Genomic DNA, 11665 nt, shown 5'->3' on the forward strand with positions numbered 1-11665 from the left:
TTCACATGTCTAATAGAGCACTATGTCCCATGGGGGGCTGCAAAGGATCAGTGACCCTACTTGTGTCATTATAGTCACCAGCACTGCAGGGTCAGGGCTGTCCCACAGGGTCCTGTCCCAGAGAGCACGAGCTGCAGCCTGCCACGTGCTGCACCATTGGCCTCCTGCTGCTCACAAGCTCCAAGGGCTCAGCACTCTACTAAGCATACTCTATGGAATTAGGGCTGGAAAGCTTGGTTCCTCATACCTTGGGGAGGAGGAACTCCTGGGCAAGGTGGGTTGATGACTGCACTCCTTTATTATTACCTGGGGAGCTGCAGCTTGTCCAGGAGGGGTCACCTCTGCTTTTGCCCTTGAGACCACCAGCCTTGAGCCCCACAGATGTGGCTGCGCTCTCCCCAAGGAGCCGAGCACTCCTGTCCCCTCAGGAGAGGACACATCAGCATGGAGGCAGGGACAGAGGCTGCAGTTATGTGCACAGCACAAGTGCAGGGAACTGGTTAGGCCACACTTGCCCTACTACTGGGGAGGTTCTGATGGAGGGGGCTCAGGGGGGATTGTGCCACTCAGCATCTCCAGCCCCTGTCCACAGAGCACACAACAGAGCCACTGCTCCCTGCGAGCCTCCACCACCTCCCAGCAGTCCAGCTCAGCCAGGTCGGGCACAGGGAAGAAGGCTCTGCTGAGCTCGTCCAGCCCTCCCCAGCTATGCTACCACGGTGCTGGTCCACCAAGGTGAAGAGCAGCAGGTCCAGCTGCAGCACCCAGATCCCCATCATATGGGCAATGTGGGCACAGGGCTGGGCCACCTGCTCCAGGACATGTAGGCAGGTCCCCGCTGTGGGATTATCCCCATCTAAGGTCTCCAGCAGGCAGCCGTGGATGGAGCTGTCGTCACTGCTGCTGGCCACCAGGTACCGTCCCTCCAGTGTCTTACAGATGTGGAGGCTGTTCATGCTGCAGCTATGGGCCATCACGGTGAGCAGCAGGGCTCCCAGCGCTGGGGTAATAGGGTCAGTCAGGAGTGTGGTCTCCGTGGGTGGCAGCGCAGAGCCACCGGCTGCTGCACTCACCCAGGGGCTGCATCTCTCTGCTTGGTGCAGAGCACCCACTGCATCCATGATGGGGCTGGTATTGTCCCAGAAGGCAACAGCTCCATCAGTGGCTGTGCTGCACAGGAGGTGCCTCCTGGAAGGAAGGTGTTGGGGAGCCTCTATCCACAGCCCTGCAGGTCTCCACCATGATCTGGGGAAGCAGAACAGCCCCAATGGGCTATTTCACCCTTCCCTCCACCCGCTGCCATCCCTGCCAGGATCAACACTTCTCCCCAGAGCTCCAGTGGGCTGCAGCACAGCATTCAAGGCTCACCTCTGTCCTCCTGCCCGCGTGTGCAGGAATGCCTCCACCTTCAGCACACAGTGCTGGTGGTGAAATAACTCTGCCACCAACACCAGCTTCTGAGCAGGGTCCAGCAGCCCGAAGACCCTGCGGTGGAGCAGAGGACAGTTGGATGTGCGAGAAGGGGGCTCCTGGCACCTCTGCCTCCACTGCCCACCGTGCGCCATCCTGCTCCTGGCTCAGAGCTGGCCACATCCATGGCAGCAGCCTCCCCTGCGGAGCTCTCCTCTCAGCCCCAGCTCTGGTCTCCATGACAGCTCCTCACTGGAATGATCTGTCACTGCAGGCGGCAGCCAGGAACTTCCAGGGAGTCAGCTTCTACTCAGTGCTGGTTCCAGGTATGACCGACAGGGACATATACTTGCAGCAAACACATGATGCTCAACAACATAAAGCCACACCACCTCCTTCTGCCTCAGCTGAGCCTGCAGCTGCACAGAGCGGGTATCCCAGAGCCATTCCCAGCATCCTCCCGGGCCATGGTCACTGCTAACCCTGCTTCAAGCAGCCCCCGAGCACCACCTTGTCTCCGGGTCCATCTTGACAAGCTTGTGCCTGGTCTTCTTCCACGCCCAGTGCTTGTCCGCTGCTTAACTGAGGTCACTCTAATTAGAGCAGCAGAGGCTACAGTGCATGTCTGGACCAGCGGAAGCCCTTGGGAGACCAGGAGAGGAGGAGCAGAAGTGGCCTCATGGAATGGATACAAGAGTTTGCAGTGGCAGATAGGAGGGTCAGCACCAAAGGCTGACCAACAAAATCACCTCCACTTATTAAGGCCTGCCAGAGATGTGGGGCTCCCAGCTTGCTGCAGAAGTCTCTATGAAAACGGTGTGGAAGTGGAAGGTGGCACCTTAGCATCTGCAGCCCAGGTAACAAGAGCTACATAGTCAGAGCCAGAGTGGTACAGGAGCAGAAGCACACCCTGAAGGTCTCATTACAACGGCACGAACCAAGGCAGGTCTGAGAGGTGAGATGGAACACAGAGCTGTGTTCTGGTCCTGCTTTTGCAAGATCCAAGCCCAGGAAGTAGAACTAGTCTGCAACTAGACTGGTGATGAAGAGGTTTACACTTTTTTTGCCGATGTCTCTAAAGCAGTGTTATTTTCATTTGAAGAACACAGGTAGAGAAACAGACCTGGGCAGGGGCACGTCTCTTGCTCTGCCCCACATGGCTGTGCGAGGTGTTCACCGTGCTGAGGGTGAAGCGATTCCCATGGAGCTGCTCTTACCATGCCCATCAGGATCAGCCTTGACCACAGTGTACATCTCCCAGATGTTTTCGGGGGTGATCCATGTGCCATTCCCAAGCCGGGTGTGGATCAACACCTGAAATTCATAGATGGATCAACACCAGGCACTGGTTTCTTGTACTGCCACAACCCTACAGCTGCCCTGCTTGAGGCCTGATGGGCTCTACTCTGCAGCCAGGCATCAGCACATCTCTGCAGAAAGACTGCAGTGAGAACCATGTGCAGCCACATACAGCATATGGCTGATGAGTGCTGTTATTTCCAGTTTAGGTCACGGCAAATGACTGCTGGGAGTTGGTTAACCAGTCCTGAAGTTCCTTCTCTTGAAGGGAAAGTAAAACCCACAGCACCAGGAACGTTTTACCCAGCATATTCAAAACACACATCTCCTGCCAAGGATCACCTCTGCCTCCCAGTGGCAGCACAACTGCTGCACACCTCCCTAGAAACTTCCATGCTGAAGGCCAGCACAAGTCTTGAGACACAGAATTAAACAAGTACTGACTGGAATATATTGGGGTCTGGCCATACCCAAGCACATGGGTAATGAAGACATGATCTGAGTAGGGGATCTTTGAGAAGGTCTCCCAGCAAACTTCCCCAGGTCTGTCCTACACTCTACCTCTTTGAGCTGCAGCTGCCCATCCTGACTGTGGTTCAGCAGATTAAAAATGTCAGTCTGGCTGATTTCTATAATTTCCATGGCTTCCTCATACTCATCTGTTGGTAGGATCTGGCTCTTCTGCATCTTCTGCAACTGGGCTATAACAATGACAGCCTCTGGAATCTTAATTATGTGCTGGAGGAAGGACAATCCCTCTCTCCAGTGGGATTTCTGAATGAAGGAACAACTCTGTTAACCGAAAAGCACGCTTTGTCACGCAGGCTGCAGAGTGAGAGCGGTCCAGGTAGGTGCTGCCAATCCCATCTGCAAACAGCCTGGCTCCAGAGCTGCAAATTAGTTCCTCTCTACCTTCAGCTCTCCCAGACAGCTAACTTCTGGCTGTGAGACCATCCTATCTCCCTGCCTGCTCAACAATAGATCCAGCTAAACAAACACCTCCTAATTGACTTAGAGCTTTTACAAAAAAAAAAAAAAAAAAGAGAGGAGAACATTGGGCTTTATGAAATAATGACTAATCCTGGAGCTAGAGAAAGGGGAAGGGTTGGAGCATGGGTGTCAAACTGAGATTCATTCTTGGCTGAAAGAGCCCCAAGACACATGGGTCACATCATTCATCCCTCCCCACCTGTCCTCATTTCCACACCTGCTGATCTAAGCCGAACCCCTGCTAAAATCCAAACAATCAGGGCCGCTGGCAAATGAAAACTGGAGCATTGTCTTCCCTATGAGGGCTCTGAAAGGGCTGTGCTTAATGAGGACAGATTGGCAGAAAGGTGGCTCCTAGGCTATAAGAGGCATCCCACAGTCAGAGGCAGCTCTGTCCAGGGTGTGCTGCCCATCTTCTCGCTCTGAGCATGGTCACAGCCTACCACAGGCACCCCTTGAGGCTGGGTGGCCCACGGCTGCTGGGTGTCCTGGTGTACCTGCTGCTCTGGGGCTCTCCAGGGGCCTGGGCGAACTACTTCAGGAGATCCTCCAGCTGCACACCCATCCCACCCTGCATGGCTTTATGGTACGACATCGGCTACTCCAAGATGAGGATTCCCAACCTGCTGGAGCATGAGACCATGCAAAAAGTGATCCAGCAGTCCTCCAGCTGGCTGCCCTTGCTGTCCCGGAAGTGCCACGCAGACACTAGGATCTTCCTCTGCTCCCTCTTTGCACCAATCTGCTTCCACAAGTAAGATGTTTTTACAAGTTATTCCCACTGTAGTCAGTAAAAATCCCCAACAGCTCAACTGCATTTGCCTCCCGAGAGTGTGGAAGCAGTGTGACCAGTGCTGTTCCCAAGAAGCTGTGCTGTCTGTCTTAGCAAGGGGCAATTGGATTTCCTAGCAGGGAGCATCCCTCTGAAACATGAACATTCCATCTCTCAGGAGCAGGAATATTACGTTCCCTGCTCTGGGTTTTCCTACTCTCCCACCCCAGACACTGCTGTTGTCTGCCCCAGCCACCCCTCTCACACACCACAGTAGCTGCTGGCACCCACTGGCACAGCCCTGGGCAGCAGCAAACCCCTCAGCCTGCTGCCAGGAGGAGCCCAGAGATGCTGCAATCCCCATCCCCTCCCCAGGCTCATCTACCCCTGCCACAGCCTGTGCGAAGCTGTCAAGAAAAGCTGCGCTCCCGTCATGAGTTGTTACGGTACCCCTGGCCTGAAATCCTCAACCGCAACAAGTTCCCTGCTGATCACGAGCTGCGCATCGCAGCAGTGTCCATGGATGAAAACTCCTCCAGTAGGAGAAGTAAGTTCGGTTCTTTTTCCCTATGTTTTCCCATAGGCAACACTGAAAGCTCAGCGGATCAGCCTGTACCTTGTTTCTATTCCCAGTATTTCTGGGTTTAAACTGTGTTTAAAGAAGTTATAAATTCCAGTTTAGCTCTCTGTGGGAGCGCCACTGTGTTGAGAAAATTAGTGTAACATTGACTGCAGCTTGTTCCCCTCTCTGCTGTATTCATTAGCTCCCTGGGTGCCATCAGACCATGCAGGGTTTGGGACAAGGGGAAGGAATTGCTGTCAAGAGCCTAATGCCCAGGCACAGTGTGAGAGCTCATAGCGTGCAGGCTCCAGGCGATGAGATGTGCTTCCAGCAAAGCTCCAGAGCTGCAGCCTTCATCTTTCAGCTGTGTCCAGGGTTTAAAAGCATGCAAAAAAGGAGAAATATTTTGCAAGCCTTGTCTTTAAACATTAGGAAATACCACTAAGGGGCACGAGCCTCTGCAGACATGAGTTACATCTGAAAAAGAATCTTAGAATCATAGAATCATAGAATAGTTAGGGTTGGAAAGGACCTCAAGATCATCTAGTTCCAACCCCCCTGCCATGGGCAGGGACACCTCACACTAAACCATCCCACACAAGGCCTCATCCAACCTGGCCTTGAACACCGCCAGGGATGGAGCACTCACAACCTCCCTGGGCAACCCATTCCAGTGTCTCACCACCCTAACAGGAAAGAATTTCCTCCTTATATCCAATCTAAACTTCCCCTGTTTAAGTTTTAACCCGTTACCCCTTGTCCTGTCACTACAGTCCCTGATGAAGAGTCCCTCCCCAGCATCCCTATAGGCCCCCTTCAGATACTGGAAGGCTGCTATGAGGTTCCCATGCAGCCTTCTCTTCTCCAGGCTGAACAGCCCCAACTTCCTCAGCCTGTCTTCATACGGGAGGTGCTCCAGTCCCCTGTTTAAATCTTTAAGACTGAAACACTGAATTAAACACGCACATACTGGTGAATACTGGGGTTGATCCAAGAGCAGTTAAGAGAGGACAGACGCCTCGTTTCAGCATCACTGGATGGAGTCAGGCCATACAAGTGGTCTTACTGTTTCACCAACACTAGGAGATCTTTACCAAGCATTTTCACTGCTGCTTTAACATGCAGCAACACACACAAGCATAAACAAAGCACGACAAGCAGCATCTGCCCCAGCCACAGAAAGGAGAACTTGACATTTCCCACTCTGGCAATCTGAGATGTCCCTGCAGGGACTGGGTAGCTCAGGAGGAAGTGCCACTGAGGAACAGCAAGCCACCATTTGCAGATCTCCAAGTACCATTACACCCTTTCCAACGATGCTTGACAAGGGTGTTCTAACCAGATTTCTGTTGTAGCAGTCCCCCGAGCCAGCTGCAAGGACTGTGAGCTTGAGGAAGCCAGCACTGCCACGGAGATCCTGGAAAACCTCTGTGCCAATGATTCTGGTGAGTCCCCTGCCCCCACCTTCCTTCCAGTTGCCTCCATTCCCTTCAGCAGCCAGGTAATGGCATGGATAGAAAATGAATGCAGCTTTTACAGCAGACCCCAAGGATTTAAGGTATTGAGCATTCCCCAGGGAAATGGTGAAATCATCAATCCTGGAAGTATTAAAAGATGTGTAGACTTGTCACTGAGGGACATGGTTTAGTGATGGATTTGACAGTGCCAAGTTAACAGTTTGACTTCATGATCTTAAAGGTCTTTTTCTACCTAAATGAGTCTATGATTCTAAAAACAGTGTTCAGTACTGGAAACTAACCTCAAATGAGAGCTTTCATAAGCTCACTGCAATTACAAGGGATGGATGTGTCACCACATTACAGGAACAGCACGAAAGCCTCATGCTGCTTTATGATTAAGTAGTTAAGAGGTATATGGAAAGTAAATAGAACTAACAGCTCTTTTTCCAACCCCTGTAGCAGTGAAAATCGAAATTCTGAGGAATAACGTCACCACCACCATCTCAGACTTCGACTTGGACCCCTCCAGGGTGGACGTCCTGAAGCATGGCCCACTCCTCAGAATCAAAGTCCCTGGCAGGCTCCAGCAGTGGCTGGACATAGATGCGACCTGTGTCCACAACATCATGAGAGCCATACACAGAGGGATCTTTGTTGTAAGTGGTGAAGTACAGAGTGAAAAGGTGGTGGTGAACAAGGCCTACGCCTAGCAGAAGAACAGGAACCTGCACCAGGCGGTGCAGAGGTGGAAACATCACCACTGCCCCAATCAGGCTGGCCGGAAGGTCTGAAGGGTCAGTAAGAAACTGCTCACTTCCCTATGGCTAGAAACCTCCTTTCCCTGGAAGCTGGTGTTTTGGAAATGTACAGTCAATACTTTTGGGTGATTCAAAGCAGTCATAGTCCACAGATAGGGCCTCACTACACATCTACAGATCCCTGTTTTACCGAGGCAGAGCTTGAGGATGCAGTATTAACACACTCCTCACACAAGGCTCTGCAGATCCAGGACTTGCAGTGGACGGCTTTGTGTAGAATCCAAGGTCACAACAAAACCAAATTGAACTCTGCAGGTGAGAGACCTCTGGTGCCAGTTCCTCCTAGTTCTCGTCATCAAAGTCGATAGCCATTTCAGCTTCATTATTTGAACATGAGCCACTAATGCTGTCCAAGTGTCTGCTTGCTTTCTGTCCAGAGAGATTACACAAAAGTCCCCAACTGCTAAGTGATGCTGTTTGTGTAATGGAAAAAATACTTTGCTCTTGAACAGTGCAAGATAAATTAAGGGGGAGACAACCCACCCCTGCAATGCCTGTCCCTTGAAGTATTAATACTAAACTCAGGCTGTCTCTTCAGCTTGCTGCATTAGAGTTGATGAGCATTCTCACAGGCAAAAGAAACAGCTGTTCTCAAGCAGGAAAGGCAGAGAGTTAAGATAGCTGAGGGCTTCTGCATAACAGGGAAAACCATTTTTTAACATCAGAAATTCAGGTTGGATCCCCAGTAACTGGGATATCAAGATGTCACAAGAGCCTTGAGAAAGAGCAGAGCAGTAATGAGACATCAGCCACTGAAACCTCTGCTTTTGTGGGCAACCAAAGCTTTGCTGGGGAATTGGAGGTGAGCCCCAATCCCTGCACAACAGCAGCTACTTGCAGTTGTGATAAGGGAAAGGGGGAGAAACATTACACTACTCTCTGCCCCTCCTCCTGCATGCAAAGAAGATAGAAAAGGTGGAAAAACTCAATCTCACCAAGTTCTCTGCAGCTCATTCTCACCCAAGTAAGTAGGGACTGTGATTCCCTGCACTCCAGACCACAGAGCAGAAAACAGCAAATCCCCAAACAAGAAAACAATTTGGATTTCTCCTGCCTAACAAAAATAAAGTGGAAAGTTTTCTATACTGGATTAAACTTGAGACCGAAATAAAGGGGAAAACAGCTCTTCTGTGTGGTTACACCACCTACAGTCTCGGTTGTGGGCAGCCACCCGGTCTGATGGAGACACATTGCCTCCCTGTGCTCACAAAGCACACCAACAACCTGTGATGTGAACTCTTCAGCTTCAGTGTGGGCTGAGATGAGCCTCAGATGCTCACACTGAAATTCAGCTGCACCCTGACATTTGTGTAGCAATTACTTATATTCCCTGAGGATCTGAAGAAAAACACAGCCAGATTTCCTAGATTTTACTCCTTCCTTCTGCCTTGTCTTGCAAACTGCCACCCAATCCACAGAATCCACTGTCAGCTGGTCCCTGCAACAGCAGCATCTTTTGAACTGTGTTTGGAAAACACATCAGAACACATAAAAGTTCTGAAGGTTGAAAAGGCTTTGTCTGATATTTGTTTTCCATTAATAGGATTATTTGATCACTAATGTTTCCTAACTAAAAAGTGCACAGATGGTCTGACTGATGAGCTTTAGAAATGATGTCTTGTAGCCAGATGCAGGGGGAAAAATAGGCCAGGGACCTTTTCAAGCTCTAAGTGGGTTCAATGCAGATGACTTACATTCAAAAGTGAAACCACAAGTTCCCCTATGGTGCCTGTGCCATTCGCCAAAGCACAGAGCTGACATTCAGTCATTAACCAGCTGTCAGTTGCTTTAGTCCCAGTACAGCCCAAAGCAAAGATCACAGACCAGCCACTTACTTCCTTAAATAGGCTCTCACATACTACAACACTTTGTGTTAAATAAAATCCCCAGAAATTCAAGAATCCTTGTTTGCTATTGACTTATGGGTTTAACACAACGAGTTAATTCACACTTCCAGTAATTTAAACAACAGAGATGCAATACATCAGGAGTGTTTTTAAGCCAGATGATTTAGATTGGCTCTGTTTACATAGATAGAGAAGCCTCTGGAAGTTTTTTAAAAAGTCAGAGCTGGCTCCTGGCAGGTTCATGTGGGAGATAAGAACTGTCTTGCAACTTGAAGTTTCTAAATAGGGGCCTCGTTATCGGACAAAAGAGAACAGACTCTCGGGGTCATTGTCTGTCAGACACCATCCTCAGGGAGCAAAGCTTCCCTTGGAACTGATGGAAGTGCCAGAGTGACAAGTTAAAAGCTGTGGGATTACTGCTGCCAGGACCAACCTCCTTCAGAACTGTCCTCACAGGCCAGGATCAACTCTTTTACTTAATGGGTACCAGTAGGGCAGAGAAGGTGGGAACAAGAGTTTTCTCAAGTGAAAACCAGAGCTGTGGTTCTGGTGATGGCACTGGGTTTGTGATCGCTGTGGGGTATCAGCTGCAGGCTGGTGTGTCTGTTTACCGAGTGTCAGACAGAAACCCACTCTGAAATTTGCAAACTGTAAGTACCACTTATGTGGAGATGACAAAAGAACTCTGTATATTTCTTCCAGATACTTATTGCATTGAGTTTAATAAAAAATCTGATTTATGGCCAGGCTTTCAGGGTCTGTATTCCATTTGCAATTGGAAAAAACCTCTCTTTCTATATTATTGAGAAAACATCTAAAAGACTCTCAATGCTATGTTTTTCAGACAACAGGTTTTCTCTGATGTTGCAGTAGTAGGAATTTTGTAATCATCTGTCCCCAGAAAATCAATTTGTATATTCTCGGTGGATTTCCAGAACACAAGAGTTCAATTAATGAGACTTTACCTGTCATCACAGAAAGGTAAAGATTTTAAAACATCTGGAAGACAGATGTTGTGTGGCTGTGTATCAGAGCAGCCAGAAATAAAGGTAAATCTGGAACAGGGTGCAAAATGGTGGCAGACATTAAATGTCAATTCCCCTGTCAGTTACTTCCTCAGCACTACAGCACCAACACTAAATTGCTTTATCACCATTTATTACTACAACTTTGGGAATCTCCTGCCCCTTCCTAATAGTTAGCAGCTTCTTCAAGGTCCTCTTCAGCAATCTGCTGCCTGTTCATGGAATTTTAAAGGGAATCTGGAAAACCTAGAGAGGTTTATCTTACAAATCCTTCTAAGCGGGTCCCCCAGAACAAGTCACGCCTGCAAATACGATATGAAAATGCCTTGAACAGAATCACACCCGTTATAAGGCAGCACCGAAGAGAAGCGAACACGGGATAAGCCATTTCCCCCGGGGTGGGTATAAGGCAGCAGGAGGGGGTAAGACAATATCCCTTCATCCTCAGAACCCCCATCCCTGCAGGCCGCTGCTAGCTGGGACCAGCGGGCACCGCTCCCGCAGCCCTGGCACCAGATGACGGCCGCGCTGACACAGTAGGGGAAAGGGGAGAGGAGCTGATCCGCCAGCGCCTGGCGAGCCCGGTGCCCGCCGCTGAGGGACCGGTACTCACCGAAAAGCAGCGGCTTGAGGCTGAGGGTGCGCACAGCGTAGACCCTACACGGCACCAGCTCCACCCGCTGAGTGTGGCCCACCGGCGGGGGGAGAGCAGCGGCGACCGCAACCCCAACTCCAGCATCAAGCCCCCAGGCGGCGCAGCCTTGCCTTGATGCCCTTGAGGAGCGGGAGGACGCGGGCGGCTGGGGAGCGGCTAGCGGCCCGCCAGGTGCTCCGGCGCTGAAGGTGCACGAAGAGCAGCACCCCCAGCACGTTGAGGACGTAGAAGTGGTCGAACACCATGACGACGAGAAAGTATGGCCACGAGAACGCTGGGCAAAGAGCAAACCACGACACCATCGCAGCCATCTTAGCCAGCCAGGCCTCACAGCGTCACCACGGCAACCAGCCAGCGTAATGCGTCACCTCACCGCGGGGGCGTGGCGACGTTGAGAAAGAGCCATCCCATCCCACCCCTCCTCACCTCATCCCACCACATCCCATCCCGAGCCAGGACACCTCCGGAGTTAGAAATCACGATTTATTTCAAATAAACCATGGGCACGCTGCCGGCAAAAAGTCTCCTGGGTGGTTTTCCTTGCCCCTTTCCAGTGCCTGTGAAGAAAAGCAAGCTGCAGCAGCACCCCATTGGGGTCACCCCCAGCCGGGAGCAAGTAAAGGCATTCCCAGAACAAGTGCCACATTGAAAAATGAAGTTCTATTGTTTCATATTTTCCCCCGCTCCTGCTTAAAAAGTCTTAAAACTTGAGAGTGCAAGAGTACAGAAACCTCCTGCAGCACTGGGCCCCACATGGGCCGCAGAGGTAGTCATGCAGTTTGTGGCTTCCATAGGAAACATTTTGGTACAGTCTGGGAAGCCTGAGG

At 50.8% G+C, this 11665-nt stretch overlaps 1 protein-coding gene across 1 annotated transcript; it reads left to right on the forward strand.

Moving 5' to 3' along the window:
• The first annotated feature begins 75 nt into the window (after window positions 1-75).
• LOC136018358 (secreted frizzled-related protein 2-like) lies at window positions 76-8423 on the forward strand. Its single transcript, XM_065687521.1, is given in 5 exon segments — window positions 76-4453; window positions 4847-4914; window positions 4917-5018; window positions 6389-6478; window positions 6953-8423. Coding segments are annotated over 5 exon segments (918 nt in total). The 5' UTR covers window positions 76-4127; the 3' UTR covers window positions 7285-8423.
• The last annotated feature ends 3242 nt before the right edge of the window (window positions 8424-11665 follow it).

The sequence above is a fragment of the Lathamus discolor genome, chromosome 7 (genome assembly GCF_037157495.1).
Source record: "Lathamus discolor isolate bLatDis1 chromosome 7, bLatDis1.hap1, whole genome shotgun sequence".
Lineage (NCBI taxonomy): Eukaryota > Metazoa > Chordata > Aves > Psittaciformes > Psittacidae > Lathamus > Lathamus discolor.